At 29.8% G+C, this 24,837-nt stretch overlaps 1 protein-coding gene across 1 annotated transcript; it reads right to left on the bottom strand.

The window, feature by feature from the left end:
• Nucleotides 1-15,346: 15,346 nt before the first annotated feature.
• LOC123194797 (tetraspanin-8-like) lies at nucleotides 15,347-17,220 on the bottom strand. Its single transcript, XM_044608222.1, has 2 exons — nucleotides 16,547-17,220; nucleotides 15,347-15,810 (listed from the first exon to the last, which is right to left on the bottom strand). Exons 1-2 carry the CDS (start codon nucleotides 17,051-17,053, stop codon nucleotides 15,511-15,513), a joined length of 807 nt encoding a protein of 268 aa, XP_044464157.1. The 5' UTR covers nucleotides 17,054-17,220; the 3' UTR covers nucleotides 15,347-15,510.
• Nucleotides 17,221-24,837: the final 7,617 nt, after the last annotated feature.

Genomic DNA, 24,837 nt, shown 5'->3' with positions numbered 1-24,837 from the left:
ATTAAGATTAAGGATAAAACCGTTATTTACTAAAAAATTAAAGTTTTATCATATTTTCCTCTCTCGTGTTTAAAAACTTATATTTTCCCCTAACCCAAAGTTTAAAAATTGACAAAAACCCCCTTAGGGTTTGTTCCTCTTCCTCATACGTTGATTTCTCCTTCCCCCCTTATCTCTCCTCTGGTCTCTCTCTCTTGCCTCTCTAGCCATCTTCGACCGAAGATGAAGACAAACGGTCTTCGTCTCTTTGACGAAGATGACATGTTTTCGTCTCGACAAAGATCGATCACCTTCGTCTCCTATCAAAGATGACTAGAGAGGCAAGAGAGAGAAATCAGAGGAGAGATGAGGGGGGGAAGGGAGGACGGCTGAAGGTTAGGGAAAGAGGAATGGACGACGGAGGAAGAGGAACAAACTCTAAGGCAGTTTTGTGATTTTTCAAATTTTGGATTCAGGGGAAAATATAAGTTTTTAAATATGGAAGAGGAAAATGTGATAAAATTTTATTTTTAATAAATAAAAATTTTACCCCTAACTTTAACTAAAATATTTAACGAAATTTTGATTGTGAGTGGGTGTTTGAATTTTTAAAAATTAAAAAGTAAAAGTTGGGATTTCACTATACTTTGGGTAGGAAATAGTCTTTTGGCCTTCTAAATAATCCTTGATGTTCATTAACTATCTCATTAATTGTTTTTTAAGTATATTTAAGTTCTGAAAAAATGGAAAAAAGAATTAACCATGCATAAAAATAGTTTCAAAAATAGTATATTTAAGTTATGTATACCCAGATTTAAGTATTCAATTAGATATTCAAATAATATATCATTATGAGATTAGTTTCAATCATATTATGATCACATAACAACACATTATTTGGTTATCTAATTGAGTATTCAAAATTATGAAAAACTGTTTAGTTGATATTTACTTAAAGGCAAAAAAACTATTTCCCACCCACAGTTTAGTGAAATAACAAATTTTCACTCATTAACTTAAAAAAACTCAAATGTCCACTCATCTGTTAAAATTCACTGTTAAAGTTAGAGGTAAAAATGTCATTTAACAAAAATATTTTAAAAATTAAAAATTTATGGTATTTTCCCCCTAGGTTTAAAAATTAACAATTTCTCTATAACCCAAAGTTTGAAAAGTGACCGAATCCCCTAGAGTTTTCTTTTCCCTTCTTCAATGACCATCTCCAACAGTCAGCCTTACTAGACTCCTTTTCTCTAGCCAAAACATGTCAAAAACAACGAACAAAGATGTCTTCATCTCTTCAGGCGAATGAAGACAATTCATTTTTGTCTGTCATAGATCAATGTCAGAAGACAACAATAAACCCTTTGTAGACCTGGCCACGGGCCGGTTTGGCCCGTGAACTGGATCGAAACCGACCCGAATAAAACTGAAATCGGACTGAACCAGAACCGAAACCGGATTTTAGCGGTTCGATTCCGGTTTACATAAATTTGAACCGTAAAATCATCGGTTCACACCCGGTTTATGAACCGACATGTAAACCAGTGGTTTACTGTGCTGAACCGAAAAATTTTGAATTTTTTTTAAATTTATTTAAACAGCCAACGGTTCCCTGCGCAGGGAACCGTTGGCTTGCTGAAGCCTGAAGGAGAAATTGCAGGGGACCGTTGGTCCCCTGCAACTTTTAAAATCGCAATTCACCCCCCTATTTTTTAATTTTTTTCAAAAAAAAATTTTCCTATATATACCCATTCAAATTTCATTCTCTCAAATTTCAATCTCTCCACTCTCTCACTCAATCCTTCAAACTCTCATTCTCATTCTTTCAACTCTTAATACTCTCACAATCTTTCAATTCAATCAAATTCTCTTAAATTTAATTAAATTCTTTCTTAATTTTTTATTAATTTCAATTTCAATTTTTATTATACAATTCATAATTAATTATAGAATTTATTTCTATAATTAATTTTATTTGTTATTTATTTATTATCTTTTATAATTAATCATATAATTTATTTATATAATTAATTTTATTTATTATCAAAAAATGACAAGTAGTAGAAATTCTTCCGGTAATAGGAGATTTGGTCAATATTCACATATATTAAATGTGAATGAAAATCAACTTATAGATGATTTTTCAACACAAGAAAGTGAAAGTCAATATGAAGAGGTGGAGCAACAACAACAACATCAACAACAGATGGAGATGGAACAACACTCTCAAAAAATTCCTACATCCGATATTTTCAAGATTCATTTCAAGAAAATACAAAAGGAAGATGGTAATTTCGATGTTGCTTGCAATTATTGTAGGCAAATTTATAAATTCAAACAAGGAGGTGGATACGAGACATTCAAAAAGCACTTGGAGTCAAAGCATCCGAAAAAAATGGGGCAAAGCCGAGGCCAAACACAAATAACCAGGTATGGTTCTACACACAAATCTTTATTTATGTATAGTGATAATAAAAGTAAAAAAGAATTTACAAAAATGGTAGCAATAGATCATTTAGCATTTAGTTTTGGTGAAAATTTAAGTTTTAATAATTATTGTAAAACTGCATTAAATCCTACACATAAAACTATTCCAAGAAATACATTAAAAAGAATATTATTTATTTTATATAAAAAACAAAAAATGAATTAATTCAATTTTTTACAAATTTTAGTGGACGTGTATCTATATGTAGTGATATTTGGAGTGACCATTGGCAAGTTCACTCTTATATAGATATAACTTGTCATTGGATAGATGACAATTTTCTATTACAAAAAAGGAATTTTATCATTTAGGGTGTTTGATGAACGACATACGGCCGATAATATTTATAGAATAATTAAAGGAATATTAGAAGAATATAAATTACTTTATAAAATTTTTTCAATTTCATTTGATAATGCACGTTCAAATACTGCCTCAATAAATGATTTAATTAATATTTGCAAACCTAATTTAGGTGGTAGATTTTTTCATATTAGATGTGCATGTCATGTATTAAATTTATGTGTACAAGATGGTTTACATTGTCTTAATAATTTTATTAGTCTAATAAAAACAACAATTTCATTTTTATGGACACATCCCCAAACTATGAAAGAATGGGGTAAATTTTGTAAACAACATAATAAAAGACCAAAAAGATTTCTTAAAGACGTGTCGACTCGTTGGAATTCAACATATGAATTACTCAACAAGTCTTTTGATTATAGGGATTTATTATGCTCATTTATTTCACAACATGTGTCATAAGTTACATTATATCCCCAACATTGGGATATTTGTAAAAAAATTTTAAATGTATTAAGAAATTTTAATAATGCAACATATACTTTAAGTGAGGTTTATTATCTCACTTCTCATTTGTTTTTAAATGAAGCTGTTAATATTATTGGGGCTTTACAAGAAGCCGAACAAGATATTATTCTACAAGAAGCTATGTTTTTAATGAAAACAAAATAGTTAAGTTACTATAAAACAATTCCAGAACTTTTTCTTATTGCATGTTTTTTTTATCTTAGATTTAAATTAGATAGTGTCACAGATTATTTGACATTATATTATGAACGTTTGCAATTAGATGAAGTTAATATTCCATTAACTATAACTAATATTATGAATTTAATTAAAGAAATTTATGCTGAATATTCATTAATTTATGGTGGTTCTTCTTCCTCTCTACCACCTATTGCCCCATCATCAACCCAAAATATGAGTTATGGTGATCGTATTATGATGCAAAGGGGTAAAAGACTAAGAGGAACATTGGGCTCCACCTCGGAGCTTGATATTTATTTAACTACTATTTTTGAGTTTGGTGACAGCAATATAGGTAAAAACTTTCCAGTTTTAGAATGGTGGAGTCAACATGCATCAACTTTTCCAACATTAGCAGCTATTGCTAAACAAGTTCTGACAGCACCAGTATCAACTGCAGTAGTAAAACAAGTTTTTAGTCAAGGGGGTAATATATTGGATGAGAGGCGATCAAGTTTGGCTCCCAAATCTATTGAAGCCCAAGTATGCGTGGACGATTGGACAAGAGCCGAATTACGCCAACAAGAAATAAAAGTGGACTTCAATGAAGAATCGCTTGATTTAACTACGAATAGTTCGATGACGGAAATAATACTCAAGATAGTGGAGGTGAATGATAAGGTAAGGGGGTACTGTCAGCTATTAAATATGCAAAGGTAAGAGAACTACGTAGGCTTTGATTTTTCTAAACCCAAGAAGATACGTAGGAAGCTTAATTGAAAAATTAAGTCCAAGCCTTTCTTTTAATTTTCAATTATTGTAATTAATAATTTAAAAATTAAATCAAGATCATGTATTAGAATTGACGGTTCAATGTCGATTTCGAATCGAAATCGTCGGTTCTGAATCGAGGCCATGAACCGAAACCGTCGATTTCGAACCGTCCTATTACGATTTCGGTTTAGGGTCCTTATTTTTCGAAACCGTCGGTTCATGAACCATGGTCAGGTCTAACCCTTTGTCATTGTCTTCTGACACCGATATATAGTAGAAAAACTGATTTTGAGTATTATTTTATTTTTAATTTTTACTTATCTAATCACATAATAATACATAATTATTTATACACAAAAATAATATATATAATATTATTTATTATTTATCTCATCAATAACATTTAATAATATCTCTCAAACAAATTTAAGAATTAATTATTTAAATTTAAATTTAATTTAAATCAATTTAAATTCAATATAAAATTTTAGTTTGAAAATTCAAAAGCAATCAATGAAAAGAGATATTAATTAAAATAGGCAAAAAAATTTCCGCTTAAACCGTTTTAGGCAAACGTATAGTCATTTTATCTTTATAAGTAAATTTATTTGTAATTCTAAAAATACCCTCCAGACCCTGTAGGTGTCATACAGGGTGCGTAGGCACGGAAATGAATGCTTCAGTGCGTACGGAGTGCGAGGGGTGCGGGGTGCGTGCGGAGTGCGCGGTGAGTGCGGAGTGCGCGCGGTGCGTGCGGAGTGCACGGTGAGTGCAGAGTGCGCGCGATGCATGTGGAGTGTGCGGTGCGTGAACTGCATAACTAAAAAATTGATTATTTCTAATCAACTACAAACATATTTAAAAATAAAAATGGATTATAATATAATATATTTAATATTTAATAAAAAATATATAAATAATAATAATATTATTATTATATATATTTATTATATTTTTTAAATATTATATTATATTATTTAATTATATATATAATTAAATAATATAATATAATATTTAAAAAATATAATAAATATATATAATAATAATATTATTATTATTTATATATTTTTTATTAAATATTAAATATATTATATTATAATCCATTTTTATTTTTAAATATGTTTGTAGTTGATTAGAAATAATCAATTTTTTAGTTATGCAGTTCACGCACCGCGTACTATATATATGAGGATGCGTATGCACCTGCACACACTCACGCACTCACGCACTCCGTACGCACTCAGGCATCTCACACGCACCCACACACCTTGTATGCACTTTGTACGCACCCATATACTCTGTACGCACCTGCACGCACACATGCACCCTGCGTACACCCACACACTCTGCACGCACTCATGTACTCTATACAACCCTTGACATCTCACATACGGAATGGTTGAAAATGACGTATAATAAGCTAGAGGGTATTTTTGAAATTATAAAAAAATTTAATTATAAAAATAAAACTATTGTACGTTTACTTAAAAATATTTACGCGAAAAAAATTTTATCGATTTTAGTTAATATCCCCAATGGAAATCATATTTTACTGCTTAATTTGTGTCAAGTCGATTTTGGACATTTATTATGCCAGAGGCGTAGAAGGAAATTATTTTTGTGTCGGTTTTATCAACGTCAGTAGTTAATTTACGTCCTTACCTACCCCTCTAGAGGCCGTATTTTATTTTCAACCACATATCGACATCTGTTTTTTGTGTCAAAATAATGACATACTGATGAATCATATTGATTTGGCAAGTCAACAGCCTGTCAATATGTTCATATTAATTTCTTGCCGGTTCACTAAATAAATTTTACTCAGATACTGTGGATTGGAAAACACGGGGGCATTTATTGTTCCCACACCAGGCAAGATTGTGTCTGTGTCGAACATCTTTTCACCTAGTCGATTTGGACAATTAATTTATATAGAGCACCGACATTAAACCAGCCTATAACACTTCTCTCCGTAAGTATTATTATTCAAAGGAAGATGTTACCATTTAGTCTATTTGAGAATACAAAATATATGGCAATTAATTAAAAATATCAAACATTATTTGTAAATTACCAAAATACCTTTGTTTGAAAAGTCAATACTCAAAAGCATACATAGGATGTTTAAACATAATCATCATCACTCATAACAACTGATCATGTGTAGCATAATGCATCAAACCAAAAACCAAATACATGAACTAATCAATATTTAAAATGACAAAAATCCCCTCCACTACTATGTATCCGTTGATCACCACTCGCTTGACAACCATCATGATCACTTGTATCTGCACACATAAAAACAAGGGAGTAAGCAATGAAATACTTAAAAAATACGAGATTTTACTGTTAACTTTTACATAATCTCCAAAATGCCCTTGACTTGACCCCTGTTAACTCTGTCATCCGGAGTTTGTCACTAAACTCCCATTAGAATAATATGTATTTCATATCTATAACTGATATTGTGCATAGGAACATTTAGGCTACATTTCCTAACTCTTAGGTCAAACTAGGTACTGCTCAATCTCTAAAAAAACACTTTTTGGATCCCTACTGGTGTAACCATGCCATCTCTAAGTGAAAGTACTATCATATGGAAGTTATGCCCAATAGTTGTATACTAAGTCAATCAGATTGGATTGAATATAAAGATTTGACACATTCGTCATGTGAGCACTCATTGTGCAGTCCATTCACCTACACCACTATTGGATTGTCAAATGTAATCTTAACTGGACTCTACTACAAGCTAGTACTCTACTGTAGGTAAAATATCCTACTACAGATGTGTCCTACAGCGAGTTGTGTAAGGAGTATATGCTCATGGTGCCTTCTTGTAACAACCCTAAGACGTCTAGCATGCATGCATCTGGAGCTTCAGATCACCTTGGGCTCGTCTTAATCATAACTCATGCCCTATCATATTCTCATCTCTTGACACATTTAGAACTACTATGTACCCAAAACCTTTATACTGTCTCTTAGGACAACCTATAAATTCCTAGTTTAGTTCCCTTTTTCTTTCCCTAATCTACCCCTTTTATACACAGACTTCCCTCTTGGGATACACGAGCATGTACATTTTCCTTATGCAAGAGACATAACTATCCCTTTAAGGGAGTGTCACATCTATGTCATGCACACGAGCATGTTATCTCTTTATATTGTACATGGTCTTCATTCACCTTGAACTCTCCTCATGCAACCAAAATCAACTATACATGGGTATGTGTGCCTTTAAGCATAAGTGTGTGCTCTCTTTCTATACTTAGACTTTTCAAAACTCAACCTCATCTCAACTACTCTACTTCTTAAGGATATTCTAATCATGTCAGTAGACACACAATCATAAATGTAACATAAATGGGTGAACTTCGTGTCCTAATTGACCACTTAACAATCAACGACGTCTAATAGTCGTTAAAACGTCAGAAAAACTCAAATTAAAATCTAGGTTTCATGCATACATGTGTGTGTCTTATACCACACAGTCTTGTCACGTACCCAAAAAACAAACAAACACCTTTAGGATCGCATCCTAATTGGTCTCTATGATCTTTCTACCGATGTTATTCACATGTTTGAATAATCAAGTAGTAAAACATAAAAATTGAAGCCCACATGTATTGTCTCTATCAACCAACTATGGATCAAACAAGTATTTGGACCATATTTGTAATTCTTACCAACATATATGCTCCATGAATTATCCATATCAACGCACCATCAGAATCATCAAAATAGTAGCCTATTTATCATATCAAATGTTAGAAATTATACACAACCCTATATTATTCTAGCCAATCAGGTATCAAATAAATGGATAACATAGCCATCAAACATTAAAATCAAACTTACACATCATCCATCCATAATCATATTCGGATCAATAAATCAACATTTGGCAAAGGGAAAAACCCTTAGTCCACTAGAATTCATTTGACAAAGAGAGTCAATGAGAATCCATTACTTGGAGGTTCTAGTGCAAAAGGGTCAAGATGATTAGAAGCCCTCCATCTCTCGATAATTGCCACCTCTTTCCTTGATGGAAAATATCATCGAAATTGCCACAATAATGTTGGAAAATCAAACTCAAAGGCCCTCTCTCTCTTCCAAAAAAATGTGTGCATTTGATTAAGGATAAAAATCCCTAAAATGCAACAAATGTGTCTTTTATAAACTATTTCTACGTAACACCACACATGGATGTGTGTCCTCCCAACACACGGTCATGTGTCACTTAAATTTCAAATATTGCAGTGTTTATCTTATGCGGCTAATATGGCAACCAACACACGAGTGTGGTCATCCCATGCACGACTGCCCCTAACTTAAATTTGTTACTTTAAAATTTATTTTCACATGAATGTGTACGTGCATCACATAATCGAAATAAAATGATCACTATGCCCTTGAGACGTATTTGTGAGCGTTACACGACTAGTCGAAGATCTAGTGGGCAGTTTGGTTGAGATCGATATTTAAATATAATTTAGCCATTAGATTAGATTGACTTGAGTTAACCGTATTGAGTCAATCTGGTCAAACCATCATATTGTTTTGTAAAATTTTGCAATTGATTGAAAAAATTTGTATTTTTGAAGAGACTCAAATCAAGTCATACGGTACCATAATTTTGTTTAGTTAAATATTATTTTAATTTTTATTTAAATAGTTCATAGATTGGATCAATTAAACCAATTAAAACCTAGATCAACCCTTTGATCAAGCTAAGACCTAGTCTAAATTTGGAAACATTGATATGCATGGGTTGAGTTGGATTTATTTCTGAACCACCAAAATATAAATGAAAAATGTATATTTACAAAAATATAGGGACGTTAAATTTTCCACAAACTTAAAAGGGAAAGTTTTAATTATCCATGAGTAAAATAAATCTCAATAGTTTATTTAAAAAAATATTTTAAATGAAGAGATTTATTTGAAACCAATGAATAATGAAAATGTGATTATAGTTAATTAACAATAAGAAAAAATTATATTTCGATAAACTTAGAGGGTTTTAGTTAATTCATAAGACCTCAGGTTGTATTAACTCTTTAATAATATATTTATATAAAATTGAAACACAATATATATATATATATATATATATATATATATATATATATATATATATATATATATATATATATCATATATGTTAAAAGATCTGAAATCATGATAATTAAACTATGTATACTCAATTTTAAATATTTAATTAAATATTTATATAATTATATAATTATATAATTTTAAATTAAAAATAAAATTACACTTAATCATATGATACATTATCAATATATCTGAAATTGAAAACAAAGTCAAGAAATAGTCTCTATGAGACCGTAGTTGGAGAGCCCTTGAATTAGGCCGTGGTAGGAGCCTCGTACAATTTGTGTGGAAAAAATACTGAGGCTAAAGCCAACCCTAAGGTTTTGTGGAATTTATTAAAGTCTCTGTGGTTTGTAGAAACTAACACTGGCACCTTAATTTAATTTATACCATCTCTGATTTACTACTTATTTACATTATCACCCTTGAAATTTAGTGGACAGTAATCTCCCTCTTAGTCTCTTTATGAAACATAGGGTTGAGGAAAGTAACAGGAAAAATTGGAATCGTCAAGTACTTGATGTTTACAATGTTAGTTTCCCTGAGTCGGGGTTTTGATGTTCTTCTTTAAACATAAACAGGTGCAATGAAAATAAAAATACGTAAAAAGATGTTACCCCGACAGTAAATTCTCATTAAGAGCTCAAATTCTTGTATTGATGGTCCAAATCCCAAAATTATGGGATTTGCATTTATAATTACTTTCCCTCGTATTCTTTCCAAAGTTTTGTATCATTAATGTGACATAACTTTATAAATATAAATTTAATAAACTACGTATACCTAATTTTGAATATCAAATTAAATATTTATATGATATATCATTATGTGATTGAGTGATTTAAATTAATGATAAAAATAACACCTATTAATATAATAACATATTATCTAGATACTCAAAATTTGTTCATAAATTTTATCTCTCTTCTATAATTATTTTGATGAATTGACTAGTATTACATTCAAACAGAGCAAATATAAATAATGGGACATATATTTCCCTAACCCTTACAGAAATATACTATATTGTATAAGAACACTATATAAGAGTAATTCAAGTCTCAATGTAATCTTAAAATGGATAAAAGACGTATTCCCACCCGAGGTTTTATGTATTCCCAAACTTTCATCGGTAAGGTTTCAAAAATCCAAATATCCATCTTTTTGTTAAAATTTTCTGTTAGAATTAAGGATAAAATTATCATTTAACAAAAAATTAAAAAAAACTAAAATTTTATCTTATTTCCTCTCTTTAGTTTAAAAAACTAACAATTTTTTCTTATCCAAAGTTTGAAATGTTATCATTTTTCTTAAGGATTTTTTTCTCTTCTCTGACCACCTCCTCCATTCCAACCAATGGTCGGTCATTCCCACCCATCTTTCTATTCCAACCACTTGGGAGATGTTGTCAACGGCCAAAGAAATAGATAAAGACTATTTATTTTCATCTAACAAACAATCTTCATCTTCGTTTCCATCCAACGAAGAGTCTTCATCTCCTTGTCCATCTAGTCGAGCATCGAGAGATGCTCATATGTCCCTCAAGAGATGGTAATTGTCGGTCGATTATTGTGAATCATCTTTGTTTCATTTCTCTCAAGTGCAACGAGCTGACGAAGAGAGATGAGAAGGAGATCCAAAGATCGATCTTCAATCTCTTAAGCTCAGTGAATGCAAAAACGAAATGAAGCGCTTGATCTATCAAATTCAAAGGAGAGTCGACGAAGATAGTGGGCCAACAAAGAGAAGGAAAGCACCACGAAGAAGATTGGTCAGCATCCGGATCCCTTACAGCTAAATGAGTTGAAACCGTAGAAATGGGGGTGAAATGAAAGTTTCAAAATCTTTGAATAGGAGAAAATTGTTAGTTCTTTAAAGTAAAAGGAAAAATGAGGTAAATTTTGATTTTTTTAATTTTTTGTTAAATAACGGTTTTACTGTTTAACTCTAATAGAAAATTTTAACAGAATAATGGATATTTAAATTTTTAAAACCCTGTGGATGGGAGTTTAGGAATACACCAAACCTTGGTGGGAATACGTCTTTTGGCCTCGTAAAAATAGATGATTCATTTGAAATGTTGAAAAATAAAATTGACAACAATAATTAGGTAGAACATTAAGGGCTTAAATTAAAAAAATCAAATGGGGGCACGTGGCCCTCTTGGTTGTGTACCGTGTCGGAATGGCAAGCCACTTGACTATATAAGCATTAATTCAAGCCAAACTACCAATGAATTGGTATCTATCAGCTTTAAAATTCAGTGGTACATGTGATGACATAACCAAAAAATCGTTGGGGGTGTCACCATAGTTAATAATATGGTCCAAGTTTTAATGTGACATTTATTTTTTTGGAAATTATTAATTTTATATATATTAAAAAAATACAAAGTATCAGAAGATACCATGGGTAATGGTCGAATGACCAAACACAAAGGCTCAAAACCTCCCAATTAACAAATGCAGTGCTAATACAAGAAAAAGAGGATAACATGGGTCGGAGTCCATCTAATATAACATTCAAACAACAACAATAATCATAAACCCACCCCTTTTTAACTTCAACTTCTAACGGAGGACAAAATTGAAACAAAAAAGTGAGAGTTCAACCAAACAACACTTCAAAACCAATAACAAAATCTAACATAAAAATTGATATATATCGATATATTTAATAATAATAAAATTATATACACCAATTTTTAAATATATAATTAGATATTTAAATAATATGTTATCATATTATTCGATAATTTTAAATTAAAAATAAAATCATATATAATCACATAATATCACAATTTTAACTTAATGTTTCACAATTTTAACAAAAATATATATATATTATGGATTTGCCAGAATTGTCAGACAGGAATAACGAGACATGATGTTTTGTTTGTGGGTCGTTTGTCTTATATGATAGACTAAATGCTTGTAAAAAAAAAAAAACAGTAGAAGTTATGAACATAGTACATTAGACAAGAAGCAATTACTCATATATTTATCATACTGTACCATATGATGTTGACCAAACATTATCATAAGGGCTAAAAAGGAAATAACCTTTTTTTTTTCAAAATTAATATAATTTATTTTGAATTTCATTACAAATTTGAAAGGCTAACTTTGAGTTATCTGTCTAGTTAATATAATTTGGACCTTCTAGGCCCACTAAAGGTTTGTCGTTCACGACCTATTTGTGCACCAATATGGTCAAAGTTGAATTCAAACTGAATCAAGTTTAAATTCATTTGAGCTCAAGTTTAGCTCAGTTTTACATAATAGAGTTCAAGTTCGAGCTCAAACTTGTGAAAGTTAAACTAGAACTCGATTCGACTCATTTTGAACTCGAGCTTTTAACTAGCTTGTTATTAAAATGACTTCGTTTTGTATCAAAATTTTTAATTCACAAATTTGACGAGTAGCTCAAGCTCAAGCTCGAAAGTGTTAGCTTGAGTGAGCTTACATAGGATTGGCTAGTTTCGAACTTATTTGAGCCAAGCTCGAGCTGGAACATGGTCGATTTGAATCTAGCCCTCATGATTCTAAAATCTAGGTGAAACGATTAGCAACGCGGTCAGCAAAATTATCAACCATGCCAAGGCTCATTTTTAAGGCAAATCATGTTGGAGCTAACCGATTTGATGTAATTTAAGAGTTTTTTAAATCAAATTGAAAAAAACGGATTGAAAAATTTTGAAACCAAACCAAACCATTTTATATTTCAAATTAAACTAAAAAAATACGGTTTGGTTCGGTTTAGAGTATGATTTGAATCATAATTATCAGTATTTAATGATACATGATACATATCATATCCTACGATAGACACCAAATAGATGAAAATGATACATATTATAAGGTATATTGAAATAATACGATACAATAAATATATCATACGATATAATACATGTCTTATAATACGATACATATTACTGATTTGAATTACTACACTTTTTTAGAGAAAATGATAGTGCTTTAGGGGTGTATATGAAAAAATTTTAAATGTTAAGGGTGTCTATGATATTTTTCAAAATGATGACATATCAATTATAATATTTTACTATTTTATTAGTATTTATTATTTTAATTTTTAAAAAGTGTATCATACGTAAATTAGATTTTTGATATAAGATATACGATTTGATAATTATAGTTTCAATATTTTAAAATCATATATATATATATATATATAATTTAATCAAATTAATAGGATTATAGCTTTTTAAAATATATATACAATGTATAAAAAATGACAAAATAAATATTAAAAAAAAGTTTTATACCTAATTACTTATTAGAAAATTATGCCAAACATAGCTTTATATATGTATTTTTAAAAAATATGATTTACAATTTAGTTTAATTTAAAAATCATCCAAATCGCAACCCAAACTGAAAAAAAAAGTTTGAAAATTTTCAACCAAAATCAAATTATTTTACAAACCAAATTATTATTTTTAAACAATTTAGTTTTTATTTTACTGTTTAAACCTAATTATACACATCCCTAACTTGAAAAAAGGGCGTTTGGGTCAATCCAATATGACCCACAAAACATTTTTAAAAATTAAAATATTAAAAAACTGTTAAAAAATATTTTTAATGGGTTGGTCCCTTCAATAAGCCCACCAAAGCATGTGCTAGAGAGCTATGGGTCATGTCGTCGACCTTATTACTAAGGCTTTTCTTTTGATGAACCTTGGCATGATATGACCTGTAATACAACAAACCACAACAAATTAGGCACAACATCACCCGAGTTGTCACTATGTTTAGTTATATTCCTAGCACGAAGCCAAAAATCTTGTTCTTGACTTACCAAATTAATTAAATTATAAGATTAATAACTCTCTCTTATCAATTCAAATAAGTTCAAACTCAAATACGAACTAATCATTTAAGATTCAAATCTATTGTATAATGAATTGATTGCCACATATAATAATTGGCCGACAAAACAGTATGCATCCACTAGTCCGAAACTTGAAATTGACATCATGTAAGTTGTTCAAGCTCTAGTTCCTTTCAAGTGTATCTCAACCCAAAAATCTCTTCTCATACCAATCGTTTACATGTTTTATGTACCCCACTTTCAGAAAAGTCCTTAAAAAAAGGAAAAAAAATCAAATTGTAATTGATATTTGAGTGAAGGGACCTATAAAATATAAGATTTGTGCATCATTTTATTTGTCTTTTGATATAAAGAGTTGTACCAACTACTAAAATTATTAAAAATATTTGACGAGCTATTATATAATTGTATATTACTATATTTTTATAACAAAAACGTTTAATATTAGAATAATAGGCTAGTGTTTATATATGTATTATTAGACCTGATAACGGCTGTTAAGATTTAAGGGATACAACCTGTAGGCCCGCTTTCAAAATGGATCATGTTGGGTTTGCATGGAAGGCCCATGGGCTGGCCTTGTCCATAAAGTTATAAAAATTATAAAAATAAAAAAAATAAAATATAAAAAAAAATATTTTTAGCGAGTCATCCTAGTGAAAACCAGAGGCATAACTTGGAGGGCTATGGGTCATGGCCCAAGCTTTGGTTTTGGGGCGAACCCTAGCACAGCACAAGCAAGACCATGAGCTTAATAATGTCTCTATCCGCTGCCATGAGCCGTGAACAATTAAGACCAAGCAAGGCCCATGCAAATACAAGCCCTGACAGCCTGTGCCGGCCCCTATATTTTGAAAACCTATGTCCCAACCCACAACATAGTGGGTCGTTCCTATGTGAATGTCATGGATTCCTACAATTAGATCACAGTTCAGACCGATCCAATAACTAGTCTCGGTTTGGGGGCAAGCCGGGTGCTAGTCAAACCAGGCTTGACTTTGACCAGCTTGTCCCGGTTTTAGGGCAAACTTGGATCAGGCTTGCCACAGGTCCTGGTGGACTGCCCCAACCTATCAATCCGATCCGGCGTGTTATTGTTCAATGTTGCACGAAATACAAAAGAAACTCCAAACAAGAATTAAGGATTACAGGAATCCGATATGTTCTAATAGCAAGCAAAAATAATCAACATAAAAGCTATACAATAGCCAAAACAAATTAATAACAACAACATAAAACAAAGTTACTAATAATAACAATAAGCCTAATCAGTCATCCTTCCAATAAGACCTCCCTCCTCAGGGGTACTTCCCATAAGCATTGTCCCTCCTGTTGTTCCTGAACGCACAGCATCCGATGGAGTAGACGACAATGAGCACAATGAGGAAGACAATGTTGATGATGGCCACCTTCTTCCAGTCAGTCTTGACTTGGTCCAGCAGCCCAGCTTTGCACGATTGGCAGTTGTAGCACAACACACTTTGGTCGTTTGACCAGGCCGTACAGTCGGGGTTGGTCGAAGTTGTGCCATTATTAGTCCATTGTGTTGGGGCTTCATATGTGAATCCGCAATCATTTGATGGCTTACAGCATCCAGACTGCACAGAAAGAAGAAATCAATCAGCTCATTCAAAACAGAAGCTTCACCAAAATAACCACAAAGAAGGCACCCAGTTTTGATAACCACAAAAAGTACCAAGTTTTAAGTTCCTATTTGCATACTGAGATGAAATGTCATCGTATGATTAGATGAATCATGTGAAAATTCATATATAAATAACATCATATAATTGGATGAATCAGGTAGGAATTCATATACATAAGTACTCAAAACTGGAAGCACCTAATACTTATCCAAACAAATTAGACCTCTTCATCAAGATATAGATAAAATTTTAATTTCATCACCATGTAAAAGTCAAACCAGATTTTGATAAGCAATAAGCTATGATGGCAACCAGGCACCAACCAGAGAAAGCGATAACCATTTCCCATATGACTTTAGTAAGACGTCATCATTTGTGCTTTAATAATAAACAAAAAGTCCCAGAAGCAATCATTTAGTGTAATTTTTTTCTTTCAATAAAGAGCACAAACATATAATCAGGAAAAAGAAAAACAACTTTTTCAGTCTGATTGCTGAAACGCAGATCATAATTTAATCAAAATTTGAGCAAAATTGTGTTTGAAACTGAAACTAGAACTCAAGATCTGTAACACACACATAAAACCCAGGCGATATTTAGAAACTTTCTCATGAAAGACCCATTTGGAGTCTAAAGATTCAATTTTTATTGAAAAAAATCGTAGAAAAGATGTATATAAAAGTAGTACCTGAACTGCGGACAAGTTTTCAGCATAAAACTCCTGAGCAGTATCATTAATAAACTTGTTGGAAAAGCTAGAACAAACTTTGCTATCAGCCAAACAGCTCTTGATTCTGTTCCAGTTACTAGTACTATTCACCCTTTTCTGCAACCAGTTTGAGTAATCTCCCAATCTGTACTCTTTATATCCTCTATTGGACAACACTTCGCCGGCGCCTTTGTTGGTGACAACGAAGGCAAAGATGGTGAAGCAAAACAGGACGACAATCAGCAAGAACATGACCACCAAGTAGAGCCAAAGAAGCCAGGAGACTCCACAGCATGCGCCAATCAAACCGGCCAAAGAAACCAACATGAGAAACACTCCGAGAATAATCACCGGCTTGTCGAGGAACTTCTCGCACTCTGAAGCGCCATGTTTGGAGAGCCAAATTCCGGCCCAGAGGATGGGAATCGAAAGAAGAAAAGTGATGATGTTGAGAATGCCGATCAAGTTATTACTCAAACGAAACATTGTGAAAACAAAAACCTAGGTACAGGGACGAAAAAGGTGAAGAAAATTTCAAGCTTTAGGGAGAAAAACAGAAGCCCTTGATGAAGATCTGAGGTTCGAAGGGGGAATTTATATGGTTGTGAAGAAGAAAAGGTTTGAGATTTTTTGAGTAACTGCGGAGAAAGTTCCTCTTAAAGAGAGAGAGAGGAAAGATGGTGGTTACTATCTGGGGAATAGTTGTTGTGGTTGCACACGTTTTTGGTGACCTTTGATTTGGACACGTGGCGTATTGGGTATGTTTCAAATGGACGCGAACTTTTGATATCTGGATTTCGTAAGGCTGTGTTTGGATACAGCATACATAGACATGCCTAAATTCTTATCAAATATAAAAAATACAAAAGAAAAAGTCGATAAATATAAATAAATAATAGTATAACTTATTTTAAAAATTTAATAATTAGAGATAAATATTATATATTTTATAATTACAAAACTTGTTGATACTTTTTCTTAAGAAAAAGTTTTGAATCAAAGACTTTTTCGATATTGTATTAATCTCTTTTAAATTTACCAATTTGATTATCCAAATTTTTAGAAATATTATTTTTTTAAAGAAATATTCTTTTTGTGCTATCTAAGAATTGTGATAATTATGGAACTTTAAAAGGAATAAATAGTAAAGGCGTGGAGAATTGGGAATCCTTCAATAAATGGATTTCCGTTTAAGAAAATATTTATGAGAAAGACTATTTCCATTCTTACAAAAAAATGTCAGAACAGGTAACCTAATAGATGAATTGGTAGTAATTTCCTCTTTTTAATTATTAAATATTATATCAATTATTGACTTTTATTTATATATATATATATATATATATATATATATATATATATATATATATATATATATATATATATATTGCTTGAGTCACTAGGATTTTCCTCATGAATTCTCTAATCCCAATGTGAATGGTTTACATCTTATTATTAGCTTAGAGAGAACTAGGGGAGGTGAAAACTAATCTAAATGAATTAATTTTTAAATTAAAAAAAGTTTGAATATCAATTTAAAAATATAAAAAAAATTGATTTTTTAATTTAATTATTAGTTTATATATTTTTAAAATTGGTTGATTGGATCAATCGGTTTTTAAAAAATTAATAAAATAATATTTTATAATTTTGTTTAAAATTAATTAATCAAAAATTCGGTTCAATTTAAAAAATTGTGAAACATATTCGATTTTTAAGTTTTGAACACCCAAAAAAGCTAACACAAAATTGTGGTTAATAAAAATTATGTCTTTCTATTTTAATAATATAATTAAATATTTTAATTATATATTATATAAAATAAAAAACGAAATCAAATCTTATAGGAAAAACCAAAATTCAAATCTCTTATAAAAAAATAATGTAAAAAATTTATATTCGAAATCATAACTTGGAACACTCAAACTTTAACCTGAATTAAAAAATAAAAAATAAATTAAAGAATTGATTTATTATTTTATTAAAACTACACATTGACTCAGTTTATAAGATAGCATAAAGCCTTTACACGCCAAACTTTGTGGTCAAACTTCATTTTGTTAACGGTCAAATCCTCCTCGGTAACTGTACTAAACATCCCCGTAATGTTGCGCAATTAAAACGTGGCATGACTGTCACTATTCGCTTTTACGTATTCCTGTGATGTTAGAAATCATACGCTTTTCCAACGGCTCTTCGGTTCACCGCGTCGGTTATGATCCCCAGTGCTCTTGCCCATGATAACTATTTATCCTCTCCACGTGACTTCATCTGCATGTGTGATCCGTTTCTGATGTTCTTGTTAGCCGCGGCTAACGCTTTGATTGGGTCATTCGCGTACCGTACACGCGTGTTCTGTTTAATAAGTTAAGCGAGTCGGTGTCGACCAAATTTGAAATTTGAAATGTTCACAATATTTTTATTCTGTTTATTTATTTTTAAATGATTTTTAAAAGAGTTGACGGTCAACAGTACTCAAATTTGCAACTTAAAAAATTCTATCACAACGTGACAGATAGTGGATATTATTATATAATTCTTAAAAAGGCCTAAGGACATTTTCCCACCTAAGTATTAACGCGTTTGTAAAAGTGTATATAATTTAATGTCAAATTATAAAATTGAATCGAATTAAATTATTTAAAAATTATAATTTAATTTGATTTAATTTATAAAATTATTTAATTTACTTAAAAAAATTTTATACTATTTTTCTCAATTTGGGTTATGAGTCAAGTAATTTTTAAACTGAATCAAATTATAAATCATTTTTTTTAAAGTATATATATATATATATATATAATTATATTTGATAAAAAAAATTTAATAAGCAATTAAGTGTATAATTTGTTTTTCATATTTATTTTTTCATTCTCTTTACATGTATATTGTATATATATTTTTTATATTTATTTTACACATATATATTATGTCTTATAAAACTATAATTCAGTGAATTTTATTAAATGTATATGCATTTAAAAATGAATAATTTTAAAATGTTCAAACTATGATAGTCAAATCTTTTTTCATATTGTATATCAAAAACCTAATTTACTATATCATATATTGCATCCAGAGGTGTCAATGGGTTAGATCGAGCCGAGTCCAGTTAGCTCCAACTCGAACCACCGGCTAATGGGCTAGGCTTGGTCGGGTCAAGGCCCATACAATAATGGGCCTCCAGGCTAGGCCGACACATTAATATGTGAAGGCCCAAGGCTTAGCCATATATATATAGGGTCAGACCTTAATTGGGTCGGGTCAGATCTTAAACTGGCTGGTCTGGCCCATTTAAACAATTTTAAAGAAAAAGTAATTAAAATTTTTAAATACACATTATTTTTCAATTATTAAAACTGAAGACAATATCTTGAACATTTTATTTATAATCTCTCATTTTTTTGCGGAAGAATATTATGGTTACATGATGAAAAAATATTATAAGTTTATAATATAGTATAAATAAATTAATTTACACACTATATAAATTACAAACATAAATAAAATATATATGTTATACTATTTATCTACTCATTTTTAACATCCAAATTTCTGAATTCTTTTGATATTTAATCCATTTATAATATTTTGTAATAATAAAAATGAAATTATAAACCCAAATAATTATTATTTGCTAATTTAAATAGTTTTCAAAAGAGAGTTGATGAAAGAAAATGAGATTAAAAATATAATGAAAAAATTGAGATGAAGAGAAATTAAAATTGAAGAAGAGTTGGATTGTTTTATATAGAAATAAATAAATTTAAAACAAAATAAATAAAGTTAAAGGCTTTTGCCTTTGTGGTAGAAGCAATGTCCTCTTATATATACATATATTTTATTTTTTATTTTTTTAAATAGTAATAGGTCGCCTGAGTTGACACTTATGACCTGGCCCGAAAGGCCTATAAGCTAGGCCCAACCCTAGCCCGACATATTACAGTATCAGACAGGCCCTTATCGGATTGGGTTTTAAATTCGTGTTTCAAGCTAGACCTCTATTTGCTTGGCCAATTGACATGTCTAATCGCATCGTATGACACATCTTTATAAATCAAAATAATAAACACTAATAAAATATTATATTAGCACATAATCATTTTGAAAAATATCACAAACATATTTGACATTTTAAAATTTTTCATATACACCCCTACTGCACTATCATTTTCTTTAAAAAAAGTGTATCAATTTGTATTTGTAATATATATCGTATTGTAAGATACATTTATTATATTATATTAATTTAATACATATAATTTTCTATTTATATTATATCATATCGTAGGATACGTATCGTGTATTGTAAAATACTGATAACTATGATTCAAAGTATAATACAAACCAGATCAAACCGTATTTTTTCAGTTTAGTTTAAAAAATTTTCAAACTTTTTTTTTTCAGTTTGGTTTGAAAAATCTTTCAACCTGCATCAAACTAGCCGGCCTGAGCTGGCACCTATGGCATGGCCTAAAAGGCCCATAAGCTAGGCCCAACCCTAGCCTGATATATTACAGTATCAGGTGGGCCCTTATCGAGTTGGGCTTTAAATTCGTGTTTCAAATTAGACCTCTATTTGCCTGGCCAATTGACATGTCTAATCGCATCGTATGACACATATTTAAAAATCAAAACAATAAAACACTAATAAAATATTATAATTAGCACATAATCATTTTGAAAACTATCATAAACATATTTGACATTTAAAAATTTTTCATATACACCCCTGCTACACTATCATTTTCTTTAAAAAAAGTGTATCAATAATATATATCGTATTGTAAGACACATTATATTGTATGATACATTTATTATATCATATTAATTTAATACATCTTATAATACATACCATTTTCTATTTATATCATATCATATCGTATGATACATATCATGTATCGTAAAATACTGATAACTATAATTCAAAGTATAATACAAACTGGACCAAACCATATTTTTTCAGTTTGGTTTGAAAAATTTTTAAACTCTTTTTTTTTAGTTTGGTTTGAAAAATCTTTTAACCTGCATCAAACTAGACCATGCACACCCTTATATGTTCTCAAAGTCCTACTCATAAGATTTCAAAAACTCAAATACCTACTTATAGGTTGTTAACCTTAACCAAAACTATTAGTTATAGGGGGTAAAATAATTATTTTATCATTAAACCTTAAAATCTTAAGTATATCATTCCCCCCCCCCCTCCCAAAAATAGTTTGAAAAACTAACAATTTTTTTTACCCAAAAGTTTAAAAATTATACTTTTCCCCCTAAGATTTTTTCTTCGTTATTTAGCATCTTCTTCTCCAGTCGTCAACCTTTTCACCGAAGTAGGTTTGTCAGAGGAAGATGAACTATATTTGTCTCTTCAACTAGACGAAGACGATTCGTCTTTAACTAACATTGTCTTTGTCTGGCCGATAGATCTACATCAAAAGATTCTTCTAATGTCGATTAGTCTGTCGAATGAAGACAAATCGTCTTCGTCTAGCCGAAGAGACAAAAAGACTCTTTGTTAGACGAAGATGGTTCATCTTCATCTAACAAACTTGCTCTGGTGGGAAGGCCAACAATCAAAGAAGAAGATATTAGGGTGACCGATCGACTACAGCAGTAGATTTCGATCATCAAAGAATGAAGAAAAAACCTTATAGGGTAAAGTATATTTTTCAAACTTTTGGATTGAGAGAAAATTATATAAATTCTGAGGGTTTTAGGATTTAGTAATAAAATAACGATTTTACCTCTTATAACTAATAATTTCGGTTAAAGTTAACAATCATAGATAAATATTTAAATTTTTAAAATTTCGTGACTGAAACTTTACAAATGCATCAAAACTTGAGTGGGAATAAGTCCTTTGACCTTCAAAAAAATTCTATATATATTATATAAGTATAATGTGAGTCCTCTAGTCATGTTTATATGATTCTAAAAGATATGGTTTCAATCTTACCGATGAAATTATAGGCGTCTAACTCAACTCATGTTGTCACTACACTCAAATAAGTTGAGTTTGATTTAAAATTTTAAGATGAATGTTTCATTTGTATTGTTGGATCGAAGTTTGTCTCGCCAATAATTATTTTTTATTTGAACAATTCTTCCTTTTTTATGACTTTTTCTTCTTTGATTTTTTTTTTTCAAAGTATTATTCACCATTCAAACAAGTTGAAATCAATTTCAAACTAGTGTCATAAATCTGAACCAACTTAGAGTTGGCCATTAACTCCAATAAGTTAAATTTTAGCACAACCCTTAAAGAATCCTCATCGATATTTAAGTGTGAAAATTATATAATTATAGTAATAATAAAATTAGTGTACCTATTTTGAATGTATAAATAAATATACATTTGGTATATGTCATTAAGTAATTGAGTTATTTTGAATTAAAAATAAAATAATAGTCGTGATTGATTAATTTTAAATTAAAAATAAAATAACATTTAATTATATGATGACACATCATATATGTATTTATTTATGTGCTAAAAAATAAGTATAATAGCATTACTCCTATAATAAAACGGTTATAACATATACACACACATAATGACACATCATATAATTATATGTTATTTTATCTTTAATTTTTAATTATTCAATTATTTGATAACATATAATTGTTTTTATATAAAAATTATACGTATATCATTACTTTAAAATTTTATATATATATATATGGGATTATATAATTTCATCCTAGATGCCCATTATATTACACCCCTTATCTTTTAGTGGAAGGTGACTGAAAACGTGACCATATTTGTCATTTCATAAAGAAATTATTGAGTAATAATTTTGTTTAATACCCCGAAGAATGAATTAAAGGAAAGGAATATCATGAGGCCCCGATGTCTTATGATCTTAATAATTGAGTTGAGACTGCTTTACTTGTCCTCTATCAGAAACGAGTCCCACAAATGTTATAATTTTTAATTTTAATTATAAATTTCAAAAATTACTATTAAATAAAAATTAATAATAAAATTATGTATACCAAATTATAAATATCTAATTAAATATCTAAATAATATATAATTAAATAATTTTAAATTAAAAAAATAATATCTAATTATAATTTATATCGTCTAAATAATTAATTAAATAATCACAATTTTAAATAAAAAAACATTGATTATAAAAATGAAGGATCATTGACTTCAAATGTGGATGCGTACACAGGAATATAGTGCAGGAAAAGTTGGGTGAACTGAAGATAAGATAATTGTTTAATATCAAGGAGACAATCAAAGCTTGTCTGGTTCTAAGTTTCATAACGTGCAATTGTGGGCCACGTGATAATACGCCACATGGTGCTTCTTGTCCTTCTTATCCATTTAATCATCCTTCCATTCCCGCTCTTATTTGTGGATTATAATGACTTGGTAGTTTTCCACGTGTTAATTTAAATTTTATATTAAAAATTTTTAATTAAAATTATATTTAAATATTTAAATTCATCCAATTTGATTTAAATTAATATAAAATTATTTATTATTTTTATTATTCAAAATATTTATATTGTTTTAATTTTTTATCAAATTATTTTAATTTATTATTAATAAAATACATAATATATAACTATATACAATCTATAAAGATTTTAACTACTATTAATATTATCTTTTAATATTTTTATAATTTATCTCTAAAAATTATCCTCCAATGTATTGAAAAACCTTTATAAAAATATGTCGATTCTTCTTAACACCCTTGTCTATAATTAAGTCATTCTTAGGGCATTTAATTGTATTTATGACAATTAAACATATTAAATGCCTTGCAAATTATCTTTAGAAAATATAGCCATTTTTCTTGACTTGAGGGGCGGCAAGAATGCCTATGAATAGTCCCTTTCCCTTTGTAATTGAAATATCCGGATTTATACGTAAAAATTACTCTCCATCTCTTTCACTTTTTTCTCTCAATTCTTCCTTCAATTCTCCTTTATCTTCTTTACTTCAAGTCTCATTTATTTTGTTTAACTTATATTTACAACATGAGTCATATTTTTATTAAATTTTCATTTATACCACAGCATAATAGATTACAGGATTGATTTATGGCCTCTTATCAGTGCTAGTACCATTGTCTATTTTTTGCATAAAAATCTAAATTAAAGACATTTGTTTGATGATGAAAAATCTTATTAACAATAGATATATATTTATGATTTATTTATCTTATATTATTGCCATATAATACAATACAATACTAGTAGAAAACTCCACATATCTTCGGGTATATAAGAAAATTAGTACG

This window comes from Mangifera indica, chromosome 13, assembly GCF_011075055.1.
Source record: "Mangifera indica cultivar Alphonso chromosome 13, CATAS_Mindica_2.1, whole genome shotgun sequence".
Lineage (NCBI taxonomy): Eukaryota > Viridiplantae > Streptophyta > Magnoliopsida > Sapindales > Anacardiaceae > Mangifera > Mangifera indica.
Note: the sequence above shows the minus strand (reverse complement) of the source record. Positions and strands in the feature narration are given on the sequence as shown.

Coding starts and splice junctions, on each gene's coding strand:
- LOC123194797 (XM_044608222.1), bottom strand. CDS start 17,053: ATGTTTCGTTTGAGTAATAACTTGATCGGCATTCTCAACATCATCACT. Junction 15,811..16,546: donor AAAACTTGTCCGCAGTTCAG/GTACTACTTTTA, acceptor CTTTCTGTGCAG/TCTGGATGCTGTAAGCCATC.